Below are 27845 nucleotides of genomic sequence, written 5' to 3' on the forward strand. Positions count from 1 at the left end.
GGCTTTCTCTCTCTCTCAAAGAAAAAAAAAAAGATCATAAGGCATTAATTAAGGGCATCGTGTAAAGCACTCACCTGAACAAAAAGTCCACTTTCTTTGCTAGCATTTTAATGCTAACATAAGCTAAAATCATGTCTATGGTTTAATAAAATTATTAAGCCAAAAATAGATATAATGATTTTTATTACACAGAAATCAAAGCAAATGTAACTCCTTTTCCATTTTTTAATTGTGAAATGTAAAGAGCACGTGCAGCGTTCATGGAAGACAAGGTCAAGTGCAAACCCAACCCCGGCTTCTGCCCATCAGTATAAGAAATGGACATCGCCAATGGCTTGTTCTTGTGTCCCTTCCTGATCAAACCTTCTCTTGCCGACACGTCCAGCCCCTGCCCAGATGAATTGGATATTATCATCAACTTGCTTTTGCACTTGTATTTCTAAAACAATGTGTTGTTTAATTTACATGTTTTTGAACCTTATACAGAAAATTACACTATTTTTCTACTCATTCTTTGTGCAGAATTAGATTTGTGAGGTTCAAACAGTGATTCATTAGATATATCATGGTTCATTTCTTTTACATTTAATGTTCCATTTTTATATGCTATTTATTATTGTGTCTTTGGGCAGTACTTGTTTCTACATTTTTGTTAATTTTCTTTATATTCTTTTCAGCGTAACAGTATTCATTGTTTTTGCACCACACCCAGGGCTCCATGCAATACGTGCCCTCCCTATTACCCACCACATGGTTCCCCAACCTCCCACCCCCCGCCCCTTCAAAACCCTCTGGTTGTTTTTCAGAGTCCATAGTCTCTCATGGTTCATCTCCCCTTCTAGTTTCCCTCAACTCCCTTCTCCTCTCCATCTCCCCATGTCCTCCATGTTCTTTGTTATGCTCCACAAATAAGTGAGACCATATGATACTTGACTCTCTCTGGTTGACTTATTTCACTCAGCATAATCTCTTCCAGTCCCGTCCGTGTTGATACAAAAGTTGGGTATTCATCCTTTCTGATGGAGGCATAATACTCCATCGTGTATATGGACCACATCTTCCTTATCCATTCACTCTTGAAGGGCATCTTGGTTCTTTCCATAGTTTGGCGACTGTGGCCATTGCTGCTATAAACATTGGGGTACAGATGGCCCTTCTTTTCACTCCATCTGTATCTCTGGGGTAAATACCCAGTAGTGCAATTGCAGGGTCATAGGGAAGATCTATTTTTAATTTCTTGAGGAATCTCCACACTGTTCTCCAAAGTGGCTGCACCAACTTGCATTCCCACCAACAGTGTAAGAGGGTTCCCCTTTCTCCACATCCTCTCCAACACACGTTGTTTCCTGTCTTGCTAATTTTGGCCATTCTAACTGGTGTCAGGTGGTATCTCAATGTGGTTTTAATTTGAATCTCTCTGATGGCTAGTGATGATGAACATTTTTTCATGTGTCTGATAGCCATTTGTATGTCTTTGTTGGAGAAGTGTCTGTTCATATCTTCTGCCCATTTTTATGATGTGATTATCTGTTTCGTGTGTGTTGAGTTTGAGAAGTTCTTTATAGATCCTGGATATCAACCTTTTGTCTGTACTGTCATTTGCAAATATCTTCTCCCATTCCGTGGGTTGCCTTTTTGTTTTGTTGACTGTTTCCTTTACTGTGCAGAAGCTTTTGGTCTTGATGAAGTCCCAAAAGTTCATTTTTGCTTTTGTTTCCTTTGCTTTTGGAGACATATCTTGAAAGAAGTTGCTGTGGCTGATATCGAAGAGGTTACTGCCTATGTTCTCCTCTAGGATTCTGATGGATTCCTGTCTCACGTTGAGGTCTTTTATCCATTTCGAGTTTATCTTTGTGTACGGTGTAAGAGAATGGTCGAGTTTCATTCTTCTACATATCACTGTCCAGTTTTCCCAGCACCATTTATTGAAGAGACTGTCTTTTTTCCATTGTATATTTTTAACTGTTTTGTCGAAGATTATTTGACCATAGAGTTGAGGGTCCATATCTGGGCTCTCTACTCTGTTCCACTAGTCTATGTGTCTGTTTTCATGCCAGTACCACGCTGTCTTGGTGATCACAGCTTCGTAGTAAAGCTTGAAATCGGGTAACGTGATGCCGCCAGTTTTGTTTTTGTTTTTCAACATTTCCTTAGCAATTCGGGGTCTCTTCTGGTTCCATACAAATTTTAGGATTATTTCTTCCAGCTCTTTGAAAAATATCGGTGGAATTTTGATCGGAATGGCATTAAAAGTATAGATTGCTCTAGGCAGTATAGACATTTTAACAATGTTTATTCTTCCAATCCAAGAGCATGGAACAGTCTTCCATCTTTTTGTGTCTTCTTCAATTTCTTTCATGAGTGTTCTGTAGTTACTCGAGTACAGATCCTTTACCTCTTTGGTTAGGTTTATTCCCAGGTATCTTATGGTTCTTGGTGCTATAGTAAATGGAATCGATTCTCTAATTTCCCTTTCTGTATTTTCGTTGTTAGTGTATAAGAAAGCAACTGATTTCTGCACATTGACTTTGTATCCTGCCATGTTACTCAATTGCTGTATGAGTTCTAGTAGTTTGGGGGTGGAGTCTTTTGGGTTTTCCATATAAAGAATCGTGTCATCTGCGAAGAGAGAGAGTTTGACTTCTTCATTGCCAATTTGGATACCTTTTATTTCTCTTTGTTGTCTCATTGCCATTGCTAGGACTTCTAATACTATGTTGAACAATAGTGGTGAGAGTGGGCATCCTTGTCGTGTTCCTGATCTCAACGGGAAGGCTGAGAGCTTTTTCCTATAGAGGATGATATTCGCTGTGGGTTTTTCATAGATACATTTTATGAAGTTCAGGAATGTTCCCTCTATCCCTATACTTTGAATCGTTTTAATCAGGAACGATGCTGGATTTTGTCAAATGCTTTTTCTGCATCAATTTGAGAGGACCATGTGGTACATTTTTTTTCCCAATCTTTGGAAGGACGCGGGTGTTTTGTTTGGAGTTGCTGTTTATAAGCTTTCAAGGTCATAGCTCCTGGTACCATTTGAGGAGTTCCTCTGTGATACAGAGGTCATAGAACCATTTATTGTCTTAACTAGAGCTCTTGAGAGCAAAAAGACTTAACTTAGGTTTACAGTAACAACGGGTATGGAATGGAAGTATCCTGGAAACGTCAAGACGGATGGCTGTTGAGTCACAGGATTTGAACTTGTGAAATGTGATCCTTTCAGCCTCTTTGGATCTTTGGCCTATTTTTCTGTTGGGTCATTTATTGTCCTGTTGAGTTACAGAAATTTTTTATAGATTCTGATCCTAGTTAAGACATCAGACATTACCGAGTGTGGGCGAATGCGCTGAACAAGAGTACTTTCCCCTGCTACTGTTTGTGTCAACGGATACAAACACTTGGGAAGACAATTAGACATTACCTAGTAGAGATGAAGAGATGTGTGCTCTGTTACCCAGCATACACAGAACCAGGAGACGTGTACAAGAATATTCGTAACAGCACTGTCTGTACCAGCAAAATGAGTACCTCGGCTGTCCGTCCGTGGTAGAACGGATCGTGCATTGTGACACCATCACACGACAGGGCACCCTCAACAGCAAAGCTGAACGCATCCCAGCCTCAACAGTGCTTATAAAATTGAATCTCAAGGTTAAGAATAGAGAGGGGAAACTAAATCAAAAACTGAGAAACCTGAGGAACGGGTTGCGGAAGTGAGCACGTGGAAGATTAAAGGAAAGTAAGCGTACGGCACGTATTAGAGCACCACCCCCAGTGTCTCAGCCGTGTGTTAGAAACACTGCTTGGCATCCGCTCCAGATTTGTTAATAGTGATTTGTAGACATGCACCTTCAGGAGAGAAGGGGGAAGGTTACAAGAAAAGAACCTCTAAGGTCTCCTACTGAGAAAAGAAAATTTGTACATGATCCATCCCTTTCTGTCCAGAATCTCCGTCATCCCTGTGCCTTTTTTTTTTAAGATTTTATTTATTTATTTGACAGAGAGATCACAAGCAGGCAGAGAGGCAGGCAGAGAGAAAGGAGGAAGCAGGCTCCCCGTGGAGCAGAGAGCCCGATGCGGGGCTCAATCCCAGGACCCTGAGATCATGACCTGAGCTGAAGGCAGAGGCTTAACCCACTGACCTGTGCCATTTCTTTATTTGCTTTGTGTATGTGTTGGCCACCTGGCTTGCCCTCTGTGCCACTGCCTAGAGCACAGGACTGCCGAGTACCATGGGGCTGAGACACAGTAGTGTGCCCTGAGTAATGGCTCCTGGTTTGCAGGACATTTCAGTATGACGCTTTGGCAGTGGTTTTTAATGAATATGTATTTCTATTCAGAAATTAGGATTGGAGCACCTGGGTGGCTCCGTCGGTTGAGCATCTGCCTTCAGCTCAGGTCATGATCCCAGGGTCCTGGGATCAAGTCCCGCATCAGGCTCCCTGCGAAGTGGAGAGCCTGCTTGTCCCTGTCCCTCTGCCTTTCTCGTGTGTGTGTGCTCTCTCTCTCCCTCTCCCTCAAATGAATAAGTGAATAATTTTTTTTTAAGCAATTAGGATTGATAATATAATTTTTACTTTGGATTAGGCAGCAGCTTTGTAAACTATCACTAGGAGGAAGCAGATTGATTTTCTAATTTAGATTGGATTAGAAACAGGGTTTCTGAAGAGAAAATGCTTGTTAGGAACAAGCATTGATTTACAAGAATGTTGATTTTTGCTTGGCTTTCTTCCTTTAAGAAGACTGTTACTTTAAAAACATTTTAGGGCGCCTGGGTGGCTCAGTGGGTTAAGCCTCTGCCTTCGGCTTGGGTCATGATCTCGGGGTGCTGGGATCAAGTCCCGCATTGGGCTCTCTGCTTGGCAGGGAGCCTGCTGCCTCCTCTCCCTCTCTGCCTGCCTCTCTGCCTACTTGTGATCTCTCTCTGTCAAATAAATAAATAAAATCTTTTAAAAAAATAAACATTTTAGATAAATTGGTAAACACAGTTGCTGTGTCCAAGTTTTATGTTTTGCCTACCTCACCTGCAGAAAACTTACATTTCTACTCTCAATAAATGAGTTTTCCCAAAACACTCTAGGAGCTGTCATTTCTAAAAATTTGCCTATTTCATAGACTTTTTTTTCCCCTAATAACTCGTTGTTTTCAACCTCTGATTCTTTACCGCTGAAGCAGCTGTTTTTGCTGTGAGTATCCAGTCCACGGCATGAGTGGGTCTTGCAGAGTGATTCGCTCTCTTGCTCCAGCGAATTGTGGGAAGTAGCTCAGTGTTACCTGCACAGTCCTTCTATGGTGCCCCATTTTGGTCTGTCTCTGTGTCTAAACATGTACACATTCACTGGACTTGTACTTATTTCTTCTAATTTTGAGAGCAGAACTTTCTCTGGCCTTCCCTGTACCTAATGAAAACAATGTGATTTTTCCAGTTCTGATATTCTTTACCTTTTCCTGTAATTGTATCGGACCTTCTCTTATAGCCTACGTTATTCTGCAGTGAACTGTTGGTGTAGTATCGGGATTTCCGGGGGTACAACATGAACTGTTCCTTCTGAAAGAGGCTCTGAACTGCGCTTAACCCGGCTGTAGTTCCTGGCATCTCCCAGGTGGCAGGCACTGTGCCGAGTCGGGGATGTGTCAGTCCTCGTGAGGATTAGTCGGGAAGGACCAGACTCCATTCCTGGCAGTGTCATTTACTGCCAGTGATTTTTTTTTTTAAAGATTTTATTTCTTTGACAGTGACAGAAAGCATGAGCAGGGGAAGGGGCAGAGGGAGAGGGAGAAGCGGACTCCCCAGTGAGCAGGGAGCCTGCTGCGGGTTCAGTCCCAGGACCCTGGGATCATGACCTGAGCCAAAGGCAGACACGTAACCCACTGAGCCACCCAAGCACCCCTACCAGGGATTTTATTATTTTATTTTAAGTAATCTCTGTCTACACCCAGTGTGGGGTTCAAACTCACAACCCCAAGATCAAGAGTCATGTACCCTCATCGACGGAGCCAGACAGGCGCCCACTACTGCTGATGTTAGGCGAGTCCCGTCACTGCTCTGATTCTCAGGGTCCCCTTCTGTGTACTAGGGCACTGATGACCTTGCAGTCAGCTACTGTCCAGGTGAAAGGAAGTTGTGCTTGTTGTTCCCTTGGTCTTCCTGCCGGGCCGCTGTTTGCTGTGCAGAGAGGACCCTGGGGACAGCCCCACATGTGGCAGGCCGCCCATTTGCTCCTGTTCTCCAGGCAGCCTCCAGTCTGCCTTGCTGTAAAATGGTACCAGAAACGCCTTCTGTTTTTTCCTTCCGTTTTTGACTCCTCTGTAGCTAATCAGGTGAATATGTAACCAAGGGGGAATTGGTCACTGACTGTGCTGCATAAGAAACTTCTCCAAAGTGTTTAACTTTGATTCTCTAAAGTAATCTCGTTTTTAGATCCCAGGGTGACCAGGCTCTAAAAAGGAAGGACAGCTGATTTGGAATACTGTGGAAGTATTGACAAAGAAACACTCTTATTGAGAGATCAGCTAAGTATAGATTCTAAAGGTCAGGCAAGCATTTTTTTTTTTTTTTTGGCTAGAAAACCCCTAGTCTTAATTGGACTTTGTTCACTGGAAGAATATAACTACAGTAGCTTTTTTATTTTTTTTAAGATTTTATTTATTTGACAGAGAGAGAGGGAACACAAGCAGGACTGGCAAGCAGAGGGAGACGCAGACTCCTGCTGAGCAGGGAGCCCCATGCAGGACTCGATCCCAGGACCCTGGGATCGTGACCTGAGCTGAAGGCAGATGCTTTAAGGACTGAGCCACCCAGGCGCCCCATACAGTAGCTTTTGCTAAAAAAGGTCTTCAAAAAAAGGAGCACATTTTCTTCAGAATCCGAACTCCTGTTTTCAGTCTGTGCCCTCTGCCACCCTGCGTCAACCCAGCGTTTCCACGTGAACCAGCCCCCGGTTCTCCGCTTCTGAGCGGCACAGCTTTGAGCAGGCGTGCCCTCCCTGAACACCAGCTTCCTCGTCCGCAGGTGAAGGGCGTGATGGCGCTTGGACCACAGGGTGGCTGTGTGAACTGACTGAGACACGTAGAACCCTCCGAACGGGGCCGGGCCGGAGTACACCCTGCAGCTCGTCTGGCTCAGCGGCCCTGGCACTCAGCCGGCCTCAGGGACGGGACTCTGTCGCGGTCCGGCTTCTCTTTCTTGGGCTCGATTCAGGCAGACAGCGTCCCAGGGAGGATGTCAGAGTGTCTCAGCTTCATGGGAGAGGGCTCTGCAGCTGGGCGGGAAAGAGTAGGGACGGCTTCTTGTGACTTCATTGTGCTTTCCCACTCTCACGCTGTAACCGACTTTCTGCACCCAGCCCCAAAGCCGCTACAGCTCTCTTTTTTTAAATTTCTTTTCAGTGTTCCAGAATTCTTGTTTATGCACCACACCCAGTGCTCCATGCAATACGTGCCCTCCACAATACCCACCACCAGGCTCACCCAACCCCCCACCCCTTTCCTCCAAAACCCTCAGATTGTTTCTCAGAGTCCACAGTCTCTCATGGTTCATCTCCCCTTCCGATTTCCCCCAGCTCACTTCTCCTCTCCATCTCCCCGTGTCCTCCATGTTATTCCTTGTGCTCCACGAGTAAGCGAAACCATATGATAATTGACTCTCTCTGCTTGACTCATTTCACTCAGCATAATATCCTCCAGTCCTGTCCATGTTGCTACAAAAGTTGGGTATTCATCCTTTCTGATGGAGGCATAATACTCCATCGTGTATATGGACCACATCTTCCTTATCCATTCACTCTTGAAGGGCATCTTGGTTCTTTCCACAGTTTGGCGACCATGGCCATTGCTGCTATGAACAATGGGGTACAGATGGCCCTTCTTTTCACTCCATCTGTATCTTTGGGGTAAATACCCAGTAGTGCAATTGCAGGGTCATAGGGAAGCTCTATTCTTAATTTCTTCAGGAATCTCCACACTGTTCTCCAAAGTGGCTGCACCAATTTGCATTCCCACCAACAGTGTAAGAGGGTTCCCCTTTCTCCACATCCTCTCCAACACACGTTGTTTCCTGTCTTGCTAATTTTGGCCATTCTGACCTGGTATAAGGTGGTGTCTCAGTGTGGTTTTGTTTTGCATCTCCCTGAAGGCTAATGATGATGAACATTTTTTCATGCGTCCCACTATAGCACTTCTCCTGGGAAAATGTCACAGACACGATCCGTTCAGGTTTCTCCACCTTTTATAACCCATACCGGACACGTGGACCCAATGATCACTACCCTCGCACACTACAATAATACGACTTTCTCTGGACATGCAACCCAAGCAGACTCAGCCGTTGTCCCTGCTAGTTTAAATCCACAAGAACTGAACAAAGGCTGTTAGCTAGGCTGGTAGGCAGGGGCCAGGCAATAGGGCCTTTGTGTTTCATTGGCTTCTCGCCTACTCTGCCAGCTAAGAATAAATAAAATAATAATAAATGAAAGGCCGGCGACCCCATCCCCGTTAGGAAGGCTAGTATGAGAACAGGAAGTAACAAGTGTCATCAAGAATGTGGAGAAATTGAAATCCTCGTATACTCTGGCAGGGAATGTAAAATGGTGCAACTACTGTGGAATACAGTTTGTTGGTTGCTCAGATAACTAAGAATAGAGCTGCTGTATGATTCGGCAATCCTGCTTCTGGGTATATACCCAAAGGAATTAAAAGCCAGGACTCAAAGAGATATTTGTACACACGTGTTCATAGCAGCAGTGAGAGTAGCCAAAGCGTGGAAGCAAGCCACATGTTCATCAGTGGGTGGTGGGGAAACGGAAAGTGCTACGGAAGTACCGTGGCTTGTTACTCAGCCTGAAAAAACGAGGAAGCTCTGACAGACTACAACATGGGTGAACCGTGAGGGCGTTATGCTAAGTAGAATAAGCCGTCGCCAAAGGGCAAGTAGTGTGCTGTCCCACAACAGCCCGTGCGGGACAGCATGCTACGTGGTACCTAGAGTGGCCTGAGTCATGGAGCTGTGAAGCAGAAGGCCGTTATCCGGGGCTGGCAGTGGGGGACGGGGAGCGCTGGGCAGTCATTGCTTAATGGGCACAGTGTTTCAGTTTCGCAAAATGAGAAGAGTCCTGGGGGCGCCTGGGTGGCTCAGTGGGTTAAGCGTCTGCCTTTGGCTCAGGTCATGATCTCAGGGTCCTGGGATGGAGCCCCGCATCGGGCTCTCTGCTCAGCAGGGAGCCTGCTTACCCCTCTCTCTCTGCCTGCCTCTCTGCCTACTTGTGATCTCTGTCAAATAGATAAAATCTTTTAAAAAAACCAAAAACGAAAAGAGTTCTGGAGATCAGTGGTGATGGTTGCGCAGTGACAGGAATGCGTGAATACCACTTCCTTGTGAACTCAGAGATGGATAAGCTGGTAAATGATTAAGGTGGTTATGTTACGTACCTTTTACCGTGATCAGTCGATCAGTAGATGGTTGGAGAAATGGCGTCTTGAGTTGGGAACCATTTGAATATATACCTGATAAACATTTTCTCATAGACTATCTTTTGGAGCAGCTATAGTAGGCTCACTGTGAAATTTTGAGCAGAAGGGTCAGAGATTGTCCGTATTCCCGCCACCTCCCCCACCAAGCAGTGCGTCTGTTACGGTCAGGGACCTTGTGTTGACACATCGCAATCACACAAAGTCCACAGTCTGCTTTAGGGCTCTCGCTTGGTGTTACGCGTCCCCGGAGTTTGGGCAAATGTAGGATGACACGTATCCACCGTTTGTTTTTAAGTTTAGAGAAGAGTTTGAACAGGAAGCTGAGATCAGCTCGGTAGCTGAGCTAGAAAGCTGACGAGGCTGGTTCCTGTTTGTCTTTGCTTCAGGGCACCATGGAGAACGCTAACGGCGCCAAGCAGAGCGTGACTGGGGACTCGCGTCCGGCCGAGGGACAGGCCGGGAGCAGCGCTCCGCAGGGAGAGCAGGGGCACTTGCTCTATCACGAGGAAACCATCGACCTCGGCGGGGACGAGTTCGGGTCTGAAGAGAATGAGACTATGTCGGAAGATTCTAATAATTTTGTAGATAAGCTTAACGAGCACATGATGGAAAGCGTCCTCATTTCTGACTCTCCTAATAGCGAAGACGACGCGGGCGACCTTGGCTGTTTGCAGGACGTTGGGGACCCTGCAGAAGGCAATGCAGGTCCCAGACTGGAAGGTCTCGAGGACGAAGGAGCCGTGGACAGCCTGAGCAAGGACAGTGAAAGTGACGGAGGGGGTGCATCTGAAGACATCTCAGGCACGACCCCCGACCCAGAGCACGGTCAAGTCAAAGGTGTGCCGGCCTTGGGGGAGGAGGGAGCAGAGGACCCTGGCCCAGGGGACAGGAGCACTCGCCCGGAGGGGCCGGGGGGCGCTGCACCCTTGCGGCAGTCCCCTCCCCACGAGGAGCCCATCCCCGTGTGCACCATCTTCAGCCAGCCGCTCCCCGCCCACTCCCAGCCGCCGCTGCTGCTGCGGGACGGCTTCGAGTCCCAGATGGTGAAGTCTCCGAGCTTCAGCGGCGCCAGCGAGACAGTGGCCAAGACCCCTCCCCAGGCGGTGCAACCAAGCCCCAGCCTGAGTAAATTTTTTGGCGATCCCGCCAACACTAACTCCCTGGCATCGGACTTCTTCGATTCGTTCACGACGTCCACTTTCATCTCCGTCAGTAATCCCAACGCAGGTTCTTCGGCTCCAGAAAATCTGTCTTCGCTCTCCACTGCCGGGGGAGAGAGGTCCCCAGGTGCCACCGAGCCTTCTCACTCCCCCGGGGTGGAAAAGTCAGAAGCAGGGGTTTCCACAGCTTCTCTAGAAATCTCTCAGTCTCCAAAACCGTTTTCCCAGATCCAGGCTGTGTTTGCGGGGAGCGAGGACCCCTTTGCCACAGCCCTGAGCATGAGCGAGATGGACCGCAGAAGTGACGCCTGGCTCCCTGGGGAGGCGACCAGGGACATCCTGATCTCAGTAGCCACCCAACAGTACAGCACAGTGTTCGTAGACAAGGAGAGCCTCACCATGCCGGGCCTCAAGTTTGACAACATCCAGGTAGGTGGGAGACATCCTTAGAGGGAGTGTTCGTGGCGGGACTCAGTGGCCATTTCAGTTCCTTTTTGTCTTTTTGCTTTCCCTCCCTCTCCCTCACCCCTGCTATTGGGGGGGAGGGGGTTTGCCCACACGCGCACACACGCATGCTCGCCTCTCAAGGACTGAGAAGTCCTCATTACTCAGCGATACCTAAAATCCCCATTTGGAGAGTCTGTGTTACGTCACTGGTTAATTTGGAGCTCCGTTGATTTCCCTGATGTAATATATTTAAGGCAGCGGTCAAAGTCTTAGAAGTACATGGCAGCAAGGTAGAGTTACGTCAGAATTCTTTGATGTGACCGGGAACTTCGTGTGGTCGGTTTATTTGTGACATGTAAGCTTCAGCAAACGATAAGTCTCCCATTCCTTTCCTTTTAAATCTGGGGAGTTTTGCATTTTATGTGCTTGATACAGAGTTTTATAGACTCGTTAAAAAAACGTGGATGGATAACAAATCACAGAAATGATTTCAACGTTTTATATAATAAATAGTGACACAGAGAACTTCATTGTACCAAAGAAAATCAGATTATCTCCATTTTCTGTTATCTAATTAGGCATTTGACTTATGATTATTCCATGTTTGCTAAAGTGTGGGAAAATGGCCTGTCTCAGGCAGCCCTGATGGGACCATAAGTCAGTACAAACTTTTTTAAATACAGTTTTTAAATCACCATCCAAATGTGCATATTATTTGGTGCAGAAAGCCAGTCTTAGGAATTTTTTTATAAGGGAATAATGTCACCGGTATGCAAATACCCAGCTTTTGGGATGCCCGTCAGAGTGTGGTTTGTTACGGCACAGCATCTGAAAGCACCCAAAGCCGTTACCAGGAGGCTGCTTGAATACGTCTGCCTCATCTGTCTGACGGAATATTAATGGAGGCGGGGCTCCGGGGGGCTCAGTCGGTGAAGCGTCTGCCTTCGGCTCAGGTCGTGACCTCAGGGTCCTGGGATTGAGTCCCACTTCAGGCTCCTGGGCTCCCTGTTCAGCAGGCAGTCTGCTTCTCCCTCTCCCTCTGCCCCTCCCCACCCTGCTTCTCTCAGATAAATACATAAAATCTTTTTTAAAAAATAAGAAATGTTTAAGAATGATGATACAGCAGAATTTTTAACGAGGTTCCTATCTTATTGTTAAAGTTGAAAACCTGGGTACCAGACGGCATGCGGCATGCGTGGTACGGGAACAATGTTCACAAGTATGTGTCATGCGCGCTTATAACGCGAGCGTGTGGGAGGCCCGCCGCAGGTGATGGCAGGGCTGTGGCCCAGCCCAGTGCCTGGGGGGCACCGCTCCGGTCTGGGGGCTGACCTTGTGCATGTGCATCTCCACCCACTCAGGGGAAGCAGGTGCCCTGTTCTGCACACGCGTGGCTGGTCAGAAAGTCCGGAGTGTGGGACGCGTGATGTCGTGGCGTTGGTGGACTGCTGTGCCCTGGGGAAGGGCCACACTAGGGACATGGAGCTGGTAGCTCTTTGCTAGGGACCTAGCGGTGCGAGCGCATAGGTTCTGGACACTTTGCGTGGCAGACTTGACCGTGCATTCAGGTACCAAGCACTGTGCACACGCTGTGCACCAGGCACCCTGGGACTCTTCCTTCTCCGCTCTTTCAAGCAAAATATACTGAACGTAAACTTCCTTTTGCAGGATCTTTGTAACGAATTCTGGTTATGGACTCTTGAGTTCAGGGGACGCTTGGACGTGCAGGATTTGATTCGCGTATTCACACACTCCGTCCCCACCCTTCCCTGGCCCTGTCTGCCTCCGCTCTCCCCGCTCCGGGGTGGGGAGGGCGCGCTTTACTATTCTGCTTCCTGTTCCTTCCGTCCCCGCTCTGGGGAGCCTGTGCTCAGTGGCCGTGTTCCCGCAGCCTCAGTGGGACTGGCCTTTTACCACTTCCCGTCCGCACACTGTTGTTTGCGGTTTGCGCCCCCCATTGTAAATCCAGGGGAAAATTGGACCATTGTCCTGGAAAGACTTTGCCCAGGGTTCTAGGGTACGTTTGGAGGTGTGTGGAGGGGTTTCACTCGGTGCCATGCGGTCTGGGGTGAGCACATGACATTGCATGGTTGGGCCTAGAATGCCAGAGAGCCTGCGGGCCGATTAGTGTCGGACCGGAGGTACTGAGCTGCCCCACGTGTCAGTCCTTCTTGAGTCAGGAGACACAAGCGCCGAAGTTCGGGCTGGTTTCCCCTAGGCTGGATCAGATACAGACGCCCTGTCCTGGGTCCTCCCGAGCTCTAAAGCTTCCAGGACTTACCTTCCCCATCACACACAGCTGCCCGAGAGAGAGTCAGGACACCGCGCGGGCAGCAAGGGTTCGGGAGCTCCCGCTGCCCAGGCAGAGTGCAGGGAGCCGACCAGGCGCAGCCTGCCTGCCTTCCAGCTCCTTCAGGTCCTCCGGGAGAGCTTCTAGGGCCGCGTACAGTGCCCGGCGCCGGCTCTGGGAACCTCATGCTGGACTTAAACTTGAACCAAGAGTAGTTCCCAGAGCACCTCCGACTCTCCCACGGGGCAGGTGTGCTGGACGTGTGCTCACCTGTCTCTCCATCTGGATGTTCCCAGTCCCGAGACGGAAAGGAAAACGTGTGGTTACCCTTGAGCCAACGTGCTGTGTTTATTTGGCAGAAGACTGAAGATTGGGTTCTGTATTCACTTTCCGGGCACACCAAGCTTTTGAAACCATTGATTGGGTTTACTTATTAATACCACCACCATTACTGTTATTACCACGGAGATGTTCACTCTCAGTCAGATTTCTAAAACACAGTGTTTCTCCAGGTTGCTCACCTCATTAAAAATTACCTTCCTGGGGGATAAAACTTGAAAAGATTTCGATTTGTTTCTCTGTGCGGTGGCGTCTGCGGCAGTCTCAGCTGCGTTAGGAGCTGGAAGGGGAGCGTGTGACACCTCATTCCTCTTCAGTGGCATTAGAGGGAGGACACAGGCGCTTTCAGCTCATTATGGTTGCCCGTGGCCTCTGTCCTCAAAGGAGTAAATGGAACGTTTGTGGGGAAATGGTAGTTCGTAACTTTTCGGAACCAGTAAGGAATGGAAGTGGAGCATCATTGGATGGTGCTTGTTCATAAAGAAACAGAAATGGGAAAGGGAATCAACGGAAGCAGCAACATTTCAGTGCTGAGGGTGACGGCGTGGAAGGTGGTGGGACCCGGCCCCTCTCTTGGGCGCCACAATTCTCCGGCCCATGCCGGCAGAACAAGAAACCTGGCACACGCACTTGGAGACTAGATCCCTCCACCACCCCTTTCTCACTGTGTTCCCCCGTTCTCACCCTCCCCCTCACCCTTCCTGCAACTCAGAATTCACTGGAATCCCGTCAGGGAGGCCCACGCAGTCCGTGTGGAAACCCCTTGTCAGGAGTCTCCAGAAGCGCGGGAGCCGCCTGTTCCTGCAGCTCCACCAGCCCCGTGTTCTCAGCTTCAGTTGGTCCGCAGAAACCGCTGACGTCATCTCCATTTTTAAAGGTTATTTTTTTCTGGATATGCAGTATGTGTACGGTATAAAATTCAAGGTTGGCAGGTGGTTTTTCCCCCATTCAACATTTTAAAGATGCCCTTCCATCGTATTCTGGATGTGAAGTTTATGATAATTTTAAGATCTTATTTATTTGAGAGGGAGAGAGCACAAGCAGGTAAGAGAGTGACGCAGAGAGGGAGGGGCAGACTCCCCACTGAGCAGGGAGCCTGACACGGGGCTTGTTGATCCCAGGACCGTAGGATCCTGACCTCGGCCAAAGGCAAGCACTTAAGGACTGAGCCACCCAGGCGCCCTTTAATAATTTATATCTTCACTCTTCTGTACCTAATGTACGTGTTTTCCTCTGGTTCCTTTTAAGATTTTATCACTGGTTTTCAGCTGTTTGACCCTGATGTGCCATCACATGGTTTCCTTTTCTGTCTCTGTTGCTTGGATTTGTTGATTCCGTTGGGATGTGTTTTCCCACTTGGGAGTATTCTGGTCCTGACTTCCTCAAAGAGTTCTCAGTTCCTCCCTCCCTCGTCTCTGCTCCTGGGACTCCAGTTCCACATGTTACTCAGATTTGCCAGAGGTCACAGAGGATCTGTGTTTGTTTCGCAGTTTTCTTTCTTTTTGCTTCCCTTAGAAATTCTTGCAGTCGTGTCCTGAAGTCCGTATGTCCTTCCTTCTTTGCTTTTTAGTTTGCAGCTGATGCTTCTTGATGAATTTTTCATATTTTTTATCTCTGGAATTTACGTTTGCGCCTTTTGTGTATCCTTTTCTTTAATCCAGTGGGTTGAAATTTTACCTCGGACCCTCACGAGCATTTATAGTAGCTGCCTGAAGGTTCTCCTCCAGACGGTCTGCCGTCTCCGTAATCTCTGGGTCTGTTTGTACTTATCTCTTCTCTTGGTTGTGGGCCATGTGTGCTGGCTTTGTCCTGTGTCTTGTCATTTTTGATTAGAGGTTGGACATCGTGGGTTTCCTGTTTTTGGTCGGCATTCTGGTCGGCGTGTAAATATATGCAGATTGACGGGATCTTTTTCAGGTGTGTTTTTAAGCTTCTTAGGTGAGGTTTGAGGAGATTTTACTCGTGGGTGGCCTTTCTCACATCTCTTGAGAGCCTCCATGTTCTTCGGGAGTGCTCCACAGCAGTTGGCATAAACTTGACATCTCTCAGCGTGTGTGAGCACTGAAAACTGCTCAGCCCCTGTTGTTTTGCCTTCTAGAGCATCCCCTGCACGCGGACCATGTGATGTCCAGCAGGAAAGTCAGGCCTCTGCCAGCGTTCCCTCCTTTCCAGCTCCCCAGGCCCCCCGGCCTCTCGGGTTCCCAGCTTGGTCTTCTCACCTCAGCAGGTTCACCACACCCTGCTCGGGACTTGTCTCCACACAGATGTGCCTTTGAACTCAAGAGTTCAAGTCATCTGTCCCGGTCTTGATCCCAGCCCTCCACCGGGTCTGAAAACAATTGCTTCCTCCCTTCCTCACAGTAGGACAGTCCCGTCCCAGAGCTGCTTTTGCTCACCACCCGCCCAGGCGGCTCCTGAGCTGAGTCTGCTGAACCGAGCCGAAGCGTGAGAGCCCGGGAAGACGTGCGGGCCAGTTCAGGCCATTCTGTGGCAGCCCCGACGGCTGTCCTTGTTGAAGCATTCTCGAATTCTGATGTGTTTGGGGGCCTCACAAGAAAAAAAGATTCAGAGTTTGGGTTTTTTTGTTGTTGTTGTTGTTGTTTAAGATTTTGTTTCTTTGACAGAGATCACAAGTAGGCAGAGAGGCAGGCAGAGAGAGAGGAGGAAGCAGGCTCCCCGCGGAGCAGAGAGCCCGATGCGGGGCTCGATCCCAGGACCCTGAGATCATGACCTGAGCCGAAGGCAGAGGTTTAACCCACTGAGCCCCCGGGCGCCCCTTTGGTTTTGTTTCACAGCGTATGGAAAGCACTTCCTACGCCGTACAGGCCACACGCAACACACAGTTCACTGGATTTTGGCAGAACTGTGCAGCCATCACCACAGTCAGCTTTTATCTCCTCCAGAAGAAGCCCTTCACGTTCACCTCCCGTCTCCCGCGCCCCTCCCCTGCTCCAGCCAAGCACTGATCGCGCTGTCTCTGTGGATTCTCCCGTTCCAGACGTGTCTTACAAGTGCAGTCGTACAACACCTGGTCTCGCTTGACTGGCGTCTGTTACAGAAGGTGACGGTTTCCGGAGCGGCCCATTTTGTAGCCTGTGTCACTCCTACGTCATCACTTTTTACTGTCAGATGACGCTCCGGCTTTGGTGTTCCACGTTTTACCCATGCGTCCCTCGACGGGCACTGGGTTTGTTCCCACTTTGGGCGGTTGTGAATAACGCTGCTAGTGAACATCATGAACAAGTTCTGTGTGGTCACGTTTCCATCTCTTGGGGGCGTCCCTCGGAGTGGACCTGCTGGGTTACATGGCACCTCTCAGGTTCGTTTTTTAAAGATTCATCTGGGAAAGAGAGAGAGCATGTGTGTGCACACGCGAGAGGCAGAGGGACAGACTCTCAGGCAGACGCCCCGATGACTGTGGAGACTGACGTAGGGCTGGCTCCCAGACGCTGAGCTCATGACCTGAGCCGAAACCAAGAGTCAGGGACTCAACCGAGCCACCCAGGCGCCCCTGGGGTTCACATTGTGAGGAATGTCTTCCAGATGGCTGCACCGTTTTACATTTCACCAGTTTGGGGTTTTGCCTCGTTTTTCTTTCTTTGATGATGTTCGTTCAGGAGGTTTGGCTTACGCTGCGAGAGCGCAAGGAGCATGTGATCACATGCTCCCAGAGCTTCTCCACTGGGGCCGTGGCAGAGAGCTCCATGTGCGCAGGGTCGGGTGCGGGGCCCACTGTCTTTTCAGACCACTGCCCCACAACCACTGTGGCTTCCTGTTTCCCGGACAGTAGAGCCCGCGTGCTGTGAATCAGCTGCTCTGGTTTCCATTTTGTCTTTGTCCTTTAAAATCAAGAAGGGACTTCTGAACGGTCCCCACACTGCAGGAGGGGCGGCAGCCCGCGGCCATCTGTGAGCTGAGATCAGCCCCTTGCTCTTGCATAAACACATCTGATTGGTGGCGGGGGGGTTGGAGGGGGACAGGCATCTTCCCTGTTGCCTGCCTGAGTCCTGGCTCCTTCCCAGCCATCTCCCCACGTTTCCTGCTCTGGCCATGGACGCACCAGTTCCTCACTGAAGAGTTGCTGATTTGGAGGGTCCAAGGCTTCCAGGCGGAGCCCACCCCAGGAGCAGCAGCATAGCTCTAAGAAAAATTCCAGAGTGGGAGAAATTTGCTTCCCTCTCCAGCAACCATAGGAGGATGTGCAGTCAGGTGTCTTAGTCCCCTCCAGCTCAGGGACACGGCAGCAGTAGGTTTGCGGGAAGACATGTTGTCGCATCCCTGGGCCCTCATAGGTAGGATGTTTGTTAGTTTACGTGTGCTCCTGTCTCAGGAACTTCCTGTGCTAACAAAAATGTTAACCAGCGGAGAGTTTTAAAGGCAAAGGATCTTTTCAGTGTGGTCTAATTAGCAGAGAACGTTGCAAGGATGGAGGAATTGGTCCTCCCTCTGCCACAGCGAAGTGGGATTCTGCCCTTTCCCGGTTCGCAGCTCCTCCCACTCGGATAAAGCCCTTTGTCTGATAGGAGCTGTGTTCCTGGAAGCTTTGTGGAGCCATATGGCTGAGCTCTTTTTATTCTGCCCTTTAATTGTCCCTCCTGGACCAGTTACCCCCTTCTAGCTTTTGAAGCATTTCATCTCATGCTCTGAAAGCAAAAAGTCATCAAAGTGCTGCTTCTGGATTTTCGCTGCCGTGTAAGTGAGAGGTGCGGCTTGGCCTCTTGGAGCACCGGGCTCAGCGCCCAGGGCCGGACCCGACTGGTGACCTGCACCGCCCCTGCCAAGGCCGCCGCTCCCCCTTTACCTGTGGAAGGGCAGTTGCAGACCCCTGCGGCACCTTTTCTGTGCTCCTGCACGCATCGCCCACAGGCTGGTGCGTTTTACCTGTCGGCGTTCTGGGCGACCGCGGAAGAGTCACCTTGCATGCCTATGCCAAGGGTAGGACAACAAAAGGAAGGGGCAGAGGCGGTTGTGGAGTTTGCAGGGGACCCCTCCACGCTGCTTTCCTCTCCGGCCTGCATCGCTGTGTGCTCCCGGTGCCTTGCACTGCTGGCCCTCAGCAGTCTGTGGCTGGAAGCAGGTGTTGTGCTCGCCGAGATGGAGAGAGTTCTTAGCCCCCAACACCCGCCTCGCCAGGTTGTTGCCCCCGGACCATTCCAGCGACTGATAGTCCTTCCTCCCCTGGCTGGGCCCGCGCGCCCTGTCCTCTGCATCCGTCCCCCCCACCCTTCCACTTTCCCCTTATGTTTGGTTCCACTTTTTTTTTTTAATCGAGGTGTAATTGATACACATTGTATTCATTTCAGGTGTATAACACTCAATATTTGCAGATATTTCAAAATGGTCTCCACGATAGGTCTAGTTAACATCCCTCACCTTACGTTTCTAGAATTATTTTTCTCCTGATAAAAATTTGTAAGATGGACTCTCTTAACAGCTTCCCGGTCTACACCGCAGTGTTGCTAGCTGTAGTCGCCGTTCGTCCCCAGGCCTTTCTGTAACTGAAAGTTTGCACTTTTGACCACCTTTCCCATTTGGACCGTCTCTGCCCCCCACCCCTGCCTCTGGCAGCCACCGCTGTGTTCTCTGTTCCCTGTGAGTTTGTTTGGTTTTCGGTTTTTGTGTTTCTGAGATTCCACGTGGAAGTGAGGTCATGCAGGATTTGGCTTTCTCTGACTTCTTCCATGTAGCAGGATGCCCGCAGAGTCCCTGCACCCTGAAGCACGGCAGGATTCCGTTCCTTCCTATGGCTGAACACTGTTCTACACGCACACCGCCTCTTTATCTGCGCGTCTGTCCCCAGACATGTGGTTTGTTTCCATGTCCCGTCTGGGAACACGGAGGTGCAGACCTCTTTTCAAGTTAGTGTTTGTATGTCCTTCAGATAAGCAGCCGGGATGGCATCGCAGGGCCCTGTGGCGGTCCCGTTTCTGACTTTCCGAGGAACGTCCCTTCTGTGGCACGGTGGCCACACCGTCTTGTGTCCCATCGGCCGTGCGCCGTGGTCCCGCTCATCCCCGTCCGCACCAGCCACCCTCCTCGTGTGCTGTGAATTCCCCGTCTCCATCCTCGCACCCTGTCTGTGGGGGGTGGCCAGCCTAAGGAGTCAAGCTGTGAGGCCGGTGATAGAGGGTCTGCAGGGGAGGGCAGTCTTCTCTTCTCTCTGGGCTTGGGGTTGAACCCAGCCCCAGAAGGAAGGGGGCAGCCAGCTCCCTGAGGCTTTCCCAGAGACCCTGGCAAACTGCCGATTGCTGAGGCCGGCCCACTCCAGCCCCCACCCGGCCCTGGGGCCCGAATCCCCCTCCTGGCCTGGCATGTCCCTCATGTAAGCCTGGTCCTGGGGCTGGTGATTTCGTCCTTCTTCTAAAAGAAAGCGCAGTTCTAAGATACCCATTTTATTAAAGGTGGTGATGCTTGAGCATCTGGGTGATTGAAGTTTTACTGTACTGTAACCTCGTTTTAACCTCCATACACCAATGGAGAAAAAAGAAATCTCGTTTAGTTATGGGTTCTGGTTAGCTGAGTTTAATTAACATTTTATTGTCTTGACATATTTTCCTTCGATTCCTTCCAGGGGGATGCAGTTAAAGACCTGATGCTTCGCTTCCTGGGCGAGAGAGCCGCGGCCAAGAGACAGGTCTTACACGCTGAGTCTGTGGAACAGACTTTCGTGGGGTTGAAACAGCTGATCGTAAGTAATGATGGGTTTGATTTCGGTATTGTTTCTAGAAGGCCAGCCTTTCTCTGTCGTATTTTCCTTGGAGTTAATTACTTCAAATGTGTTATCTACAGCCTTGCCTGTACATAAAATTTTGTTGAATTAGATACCAGTCCTGTGCAGCAAAAAGTGTCATATTAACATACTTTTAATTTTAAGGCCAATTAGTTAAAAAGCCATTATTTTAAATGATTAAACTACTTGAAGCAGAATATACTTTGATTAAATATATGCTTCATCAGATATGATAACTAACGATAACTAATTTTCATTTTTATGTGTTTTTTTCTTTTAAATACTTTGTTTTCGCCACTTGGCATAAAGGGTTTATTATCGAAGGGGAGGGTTCACCAGAAACGCACATGAGAATCCTTGGTCATGACAGGAGTAAGTGTGAATTGCATGCGGAGATGCGGCCCCAGATGCTAACAGGGAGCCGTCTGAGCTACAGGCACGTTAACGTGAACGGGTGGGTGTTTCTGGCGGTCTTTGAGCCCCAGGAAACCGTACACCGCCCACAGCTGCCTTTTTCCTTGTTACCTTTCATCATATTTAAAGGAGTGTCTGTCCTCAAAAAGGTGAATAAGGATCATTTGTTTAGGTGGCGAGCAGATATTTTATACACAAAGCAGATAAAGCTTAGGGACACCCCGGTGCCTCAGTGAGCTGAGTAATTAGCTCTTGATTTTGGCCCTGGTTGTGATGTCAGGGTTGTGGGATCGAGCCCCACATCGGGCTCTGCGCTTGGTGTGGAGTCTGCTTCTCCTGCGCCCTCTTCTCCACGCTCTGTGAAATAAATAAGATCTTTTTTTAAAAAATGATTAAAGTTTCATTTTTAGTAAACATAAATCAAGTGCTTCATTGGGTTTTGTTTTTTTTTTTTTTTTTTACTGAAATGATTCTGGAATTAATGCTGCGACTCAGAAGCTTTGGGAAGAAAAGATGCAGAGATAGGCTGGCTTTTTGTTTATTTAAGATTTTTCTTTTTTAATCAATCTGCACACCCAGTGGAGGGCCCGAACTCACACCCAGAGACCAGGAGTTGTATGCTCTGCTGAGTGAGCCAGCCAGGGCGCCCCGGAGATAGTCTGGTTTTTAAAGGGGTGGGAAACACCTACTTTTTACAGATCCGTATACACTGTCATTTGTTAATGAAGTGACAGGTCTTTACGGGCCAGCATTCCGTGGTCGCGTGACGCTCGTCACACCTGCACTCCTGCGTTTTCAGGAGGGTTCTTGTCATTGCCTTGGTTTGACCTTGCAGCAGCTGCTGTGACTGTCATCACGAGGGCAGGTGGCCCTGGACACCCACTTCGTAGTGACCAGTTGTTCTTTATCTTTTTAAGTAAACTCGACCCCACATGTGGGACTCGAACTCAGGACTCTAGGATCAAGGGTCCCTTACTCTCCCAGCTGAGCCGAGGCACCCCTGTAATGATCCGTTTGAAAAGTACACACAAAGCCACACACAGTCCTTATAACTAATTTGTTCTACAGGCAGTCTTTTTATCTCCCTTGATTATTTGTGCTGTTAATAAATATGTACAGTGGTGTGGGGTTTTTTCATACATTGAAAAAACATAACACCAGGAGAAATTTTATTAGAGTCCTAACAAGGAGATCTATTTAAGGTGGAAAATGTATTTATAAAAAAATTACCTTGCCGTGGTATTTTAATTATGTCCTAAAATAATTCCTAGCCTCTTTAAGATTAGGAAAGAGTTTTGAAATGTATTTCCCTAAGTAATGTCAGCGCATTCTAAGATTGTAATTTACAGGGAAGTGAATGTCACAGCCTGTGGAGAAGGACATTTTAATCACATTAATGGTATCATATATAGAGTTAATGATTCCTTTTGAGTCGTAGATGGGGAAAGTTATGTACGTACCATTAGTTACTTGAGTGACTTTTATTGGACTATTTTTCTCATTTTTTGGAAGTCGTCGAGTGCCTGTGTTCAGTTTTTCAGATCGTTATTTCTAATTTCCTAGTATAAAAAAAAGTAACATTTAAGTTGAGATCTTTTTTCTCATACCAAACTTTATTTTCAGAGTTCTACATGTCATTTCCAGTAATTGCGAGATTTTCCTAAGATTTTTCTCTGCAGAGCTTCAAGTTGTAGAGGGTATGCTTTAAACTGTAATTACAAAAATAATTTCTTCACCAAATACTTCTGACATCTGTCGAAATGGGGCAGGATCACCAGGAAGGGGGCTAGAAGCTGGACAAGAATGGGGTAAAAATAGCAAAAAGCACTCAGAGAAAGTACATAATTAAAATTTCAAATAGGCAGCGTGTAATCCAGAGCTGTGGTGCACAAGGCTGCTGAGGTGAGGTCCCGCTGGTTTGAAGGGGGAGAGTACCAGCCATTAGAACTCGGCACGTTGGGTTGTTCTGGCCTGTCCTTTATAGAGTCTCATCCCGTCCCTCAGACCTGCCTCATTGGGCACAGGCCAGCCCTGGTCTCCTCTGACCTGTTTCTCAACAGAGGGGCCCCGGCCCTGCTAGATCCTTGTCATCATTCGGGCAAGTCCGAAGAACAGAAAAGACATCAGAAAGCTGAAGGCCATGCCTTTTGGAGTCTGGAGAGGTAAACTGCAGGCACACACACCCACATGTGTGCACATGCTTGGCGTGCGTGAACAGGGAAATGTCCCCAGGCCTTCTGCATGGAGCTCGTGCAAGGACAGACCCTGGAGAAGAGTGACTGCAGTGGGGACCACGTCTCTTCCATGGCAGCCGGGCGGGCGCCAGAGTGGGTCAGGGAAATGACAAGGGCGCAGGGTGCGAGTGACAGGATGGAGCCCAAAACACACGCTCGTGTAGAGAGAGCAGGTTACTAGGGAAAGGAGAAGCTAAGCCGTGATGGTACAGAATTAATGGGATATCCGAGTGGGAAAAGTTAAAAAGATCTATCTCTTAGCACACACAAAAGTAAACTCCAAATACATTAAAACAATTTTTGAATTCCAGAAAATAGAGTAAATTCTTAATGACTCAGGGTAGAAAAGCATTCTTTAAATCTTTCAGGGAGAAATGAATAAATTTAACTACTTTAAAACTTGAAACTTATGTACAACCAAAACATTATAAACAGTATTAAAAAGAGGGCCACAGGGGTGCCTGGGTGGCCTAGTCAGTTGAGCGTCTGCCTTCAGCTCAGGTCATGATCTCAGGGTCCTAGGATCAAGCACAGGGTCCAGCTCCCTGCCCAGTGGAGAGTCTGCTGCCCCTTCTGTGCGCCCACCCCCCGCCCGTGCTCACTTTTACTCGGTCTCTCTCTCTCTTTCTCTGAAATGAATAATAAAATCTTTTTTCTTAAAGTGAGCATTCGTACACATTAATACCTTCCAACCATGCGTAAGAAACAAAAACAGCCCAGTAGAAAAAAAGGCAGATGATATGGAGAGGCCATTCACAGAAACCACATAGCCGACAGACATGGGAACAGCGCTTATCCTTGCTGGGTGTCCCAGAAATGTGGTACGTTTCAGCCGCCTGAGCACAGCAGCCACAGGCGTCCGTGGCAGGGGAGAGCGAGCTGGACTGCCTGCTCTGTACCACCGGCCCCGTCATTTCTACTGCAATCCTGTACTGCAGAAAAACGCTCGTACCCGTGCATGGAAGGGCGTGCTCAAGAATGTTTGCTCCTGTGTTTGTTTTAGCCCGAAATTTTATTGGAAACCTTAGCACTGAGCGGGATAAAGAAAGTTGTGTTGCACAGTCAGTTAAATCCTTCGGAGCCATTGAAACACACGAGAGCCGCGTTCGTCAGTATAAGCACGTTCCCTAGCAGCGCTGAGCAGTCAGCAACGTGCAGAAAGGCTGCCGCCGAGCTGTCAGAGCAACGTGCAGAAAGGCTGCCGCCGAGCAGTCGGCAACGTGCAGAAGGCTGCCGCCACGGACCCGCATGTGTCAGTGCTTGAAAACGAGCCATGATCCCTGAGCCACGGCTCTGCGTCCAGGGCAGCCCTGAAAACCTGGCCATGTTGGCAGCGAATCTGACCTGACCAGGCTTATTTGCTGCCTACCCTCTGTCTCTCCCCTGCTCCCCTGCTCTGCAGGGCAGAGTGAGCTGGAAGAGCCCCCTCCATCTGGCGCAGCCTCGTGCAGGCTGTCACCTCCTTCCTGGGCGTCCCTCTGGTCCTTGGCCCTGGATGCGGCTCCGTCCCTCCATGGTCGTCCTGGCCCGTCTGCACCTGTGCAGGTAGCCCCTCCCATTACTGCTGGGCTCCTGGTGGACAAGATAGTTGTGGGCTCTGTTGATCCCACTTGGTGTGAACAAAAATATTTTTGTCTGGAAATACTTTGTTTTTGTTTTTTTAAGATTATTTATTTGCGTGGGGAGCCAAGAGCGGAGGTAGGGAGAAGCAGAGAGAGAGGGAAAAGCGGACACCCAGCTGAACAGGGAGCCCGACACGGGGCTTGATCCCAGGACCCTGTGAGATCATGACGGGAGCTGAAGGCAAACACAGTCAGCTGAGCCGCCCAGGCGCCCCTGGAAATCTTTTTGAAATATCACAGTAAACTTGAATTATGCACAAAGAAAGACTTTGTATTCTTTTATCAGGAGAAAAAATTTACTTGGGTAAATGTAAATGGTAAATGCTAAATTTGTCTAACAACTTCTTGGTGTTCTTTCCTCTTTCTCTTTTCTTTTTAAATTGTGGTATGAGGAAAACCTACTGGCATGTGTGGCTCCTGAACCAGGGGATAATCCACATCGCGCTTAGTCTTTAAAGGAGCCGTGCTGAGTCCGCGCCTGCGCTGAACCGCAGTGAGCCTGTGCGGCAGGAGGAGGTCTGCGTCCCTCTGGCACTTGCCTCCCTCCCAGGCTCCTTGTTCCCAAACAGGCAGCTAAGGAGGGCAGGGAGGCACCCACAACCCTGTCCCGTGCTGCTCCTTGTCTTGAGGAATTAGGTCATTCTGCCTCTGGGAAAACTGGCCGTCCGGTTAGTGTAAGTTTGCTGAGATGTTGCTGTAGACCAGCAGTATTGGTCAGATGGGGGCTAGCCCAGCACGGAGCCGCTTGGGAGCCACACCTGTCCTCGTGCGTCTCCTGCACTCACTCACCTGCAGGGAATTGTGGGAAGAAGCTCTAACAGGAGCACAGACATTCTGCTTTCTCTTCCCAGTTAGGAAAGAAGCCGCTTTTTAAGATTTCCATTTACTAATAAATGAATCACTAAGATGATGGGTGTGGGCTTCACTTTTAATAGTTGTGATCCAGTTGGGGATGTGGAAGACATCATAGTGTGTGAAATCATAGCAGGAGCTGAGGCTTTTTATATGATACATTTTATTATTTTTAATCATTTATGGAGCTCTTCATATTCACAGAGTACCTGCAAATAATTTTATTACACATTTAAGTGTTTTATTGGTGGTGGCTATATAGTAGATAGATGTACATAGTAGACATGAAATAAGGTAGGAGTGTTTACTGTGCAGTAAATGTTTGTTTCAGAACATACAAATACCCATGGTCAGATTTCCTCATTTATATCGTTCTTGCACACGTGCAGATTCCACGTGCCTTTGAGGGCTGTCGGATCCCGTCGGAGCTCTCTGGGTTGGCCCTGTGTCAGGCAGCTCCTTCTGCAGCTCAGTCCTACCCCCAGGACAGAACCTCTCCGCATGCTTTAGCAGCCATGGCTACAACGCACACCTCCACACTGGGTTTTTTAAGAGTTTTCTCTCAACAAGCATTAATTTGGTTCCTGCGTAAAGCACTATTGCCGGTCAGCAGTGTGTGCATGCGTGCGTCCCTTCCGTGCAGGGCGGAGGTGGATGGACACACCATCCATTTCTAGGTGGCCACGACACGATGTTCTCGTCTGCTAGTGCTCGTCGCCCCCGGTGCAGCCTGTCCTCTCATTCACAAAGCCCTCTGCCCTCCTTTTACAAACAGCATCTTCTTAATCCAGAAAAATTGTTCGCCTGACTACCGTCTGTTAACATGTAGTGTCTCTGTGTGTATGTAGTGTGTCTACGTGTGACTATGGATACTTGTATGTACCTGTGTGTACGTGTACTAGACCAGACTTCTCCTCAGAACTGTTTATGATTTTGTGTCTGTTTAACATATCTTAAGCGTTGCCTGATATTAAAGTGTCCGACTTACAAATGGTATTTTATTTACTACATAGTCTGACACAGTCGTAAATAACTTTGGGATGGGCCACTTTGCTGAGCAATCTCTTCTGCGCATGTGATTCTGTCTTTAGTAGGATTGCTGGGAGAGCACTTAGGTCAGAGCCTGGCGGTTGGGAGGCTCTTAGCGCGCTGGTTTCAGGAAGGTTCCTCCCCTGAACATTTACCAGCGGCGTGCAGATGCGCTTGCTGTGGTGTCCCCGTGTCCGCCCGGACTTGTGTCTTCCCTGAAATCATTCTTTATCATTTCTTAGGCTAGCAATGGCTTTTGTTGCCTTTTTTTTTTTTTCAGCTAATAAAGATCAATCACTAATAAGTCATCATTTACCTCTCTTCCGTTATTAGTGTACAGTTTTTCAACAACTTTTTGTAGTTCTGTGAACTTACTATTTCACCACTTTTTGAGCACGTGTACATGGTAGGTATAAGGCTGAGGAAGTACTTTCAGAAGTTAAAAAGCACACACTCGGCATACAGTTCCCCTGAGCAGCACTTTTTCCACCTGTGTCCTAACTGCTCACGTCCCCCCTCAGCCCCAGATGAAGGAGCACACTAAGGAATACGATTTGGCTGGGTACGGTTCATCTTTGGAGGGCTGTTAATTATTATTATTATTTTTTAATATTTTATTTATTTATTTGACAGGCAGAGATCACAAGTAGGCAGAGAGGCAGGCAGAGAGAGAGGGGAAAGCAGGCTCCCTGCTGAGCAGAGAGCCCGATGCGGGGCTCGATCCCAGGACCCTGGGATCATGACCTGAGCCGAAGGCAGAGGCTTAACCCACTGAGCCACCCAGGCGCCCCTGGAGGGCTGTTAATTATTATCCAAGAACCAAATTCCATCCCCTGGGGGGCTGTAACCCCACCGGAATGTGTGTGCGGGAGAACTAGCAGGAGGGCTTATGGGGGCAAGAGAGGTGTCACGAAGCTCGAGTGTAAGCCAGGCTGCGGGGTGGCCGTCTGCCGCCGTGAGCTGGAGGAGAGCGGGATGAGCGGGGGAACAGGTGTGAGAGCGGCTCCAGCTTCCCCACGAACCGGGCCTCATCTCCACCTCCAGGGCGGCCAACTGACGTCACACGGGCGGGACTGAGGCCCGGTTGAGTCACCAGGTAGTAAGTCACTGAGGTCACATGGGGAGTAGTAGCTAAAGGGGGTCTGCCTGCTTGTCTTCTCTCCCACCCCCTACCTTCACCTGGTGATGCTGGGTCTGCGCAGAAGGCCTGGCCGGGCCACCGAGCCTGCTGGAAAAGTCTCACATCCAAGCTTCGTGCTC

At 48.8% G+C, this 27845-nt stretch overlaps 1 protein-coding gene across 4 annotated transcripts in view; it reads left to right on the forward strand.

Annotated features, from left to right (window-relative positions):
- TRAPPC12 (trafficking protein particle complex subunit 12) overlaps positions 1–27845 on the forward strand; it is an 82698-nt gene that overhangs the window by 2146 nt on the left and 52707 nt on the right. For all 4 annotated transcript variants that reach the window (XR_006815064.1, XM_045979055.1, XM_045979057.1 and 1 more), the window contains 2 exons: positions 9855–11057; positions 20276–20392. Coding sequence is in view for 3 of the 4 variants with exons in the window: in XM_045979055.1 (XP_045835011.1) it covers positions 9855–11057; positions 20276–20392 (1320 nt within the window). In the remaining variant the exon portion in view is untranslated. The remainder of the gene's footprint in view (positions 1–9854; positions 11058–20275; positions 20393–27845) is intronic.

This window comes from Meles meles, chromosome 15 (genome assembly GCF_922984935.1).
Source record: "Meles meles chromosome 15, mMelMel3.1 paternal haplotype, whole genome shotgun sequence".
In the NCBI taxonomy this organism is placed as follows: domain Eukaryota; kingdom Metazoa; phylum Chordata; class Mammalia; order Carnivora; family Mustelidae; genus Meles; species Meles meles.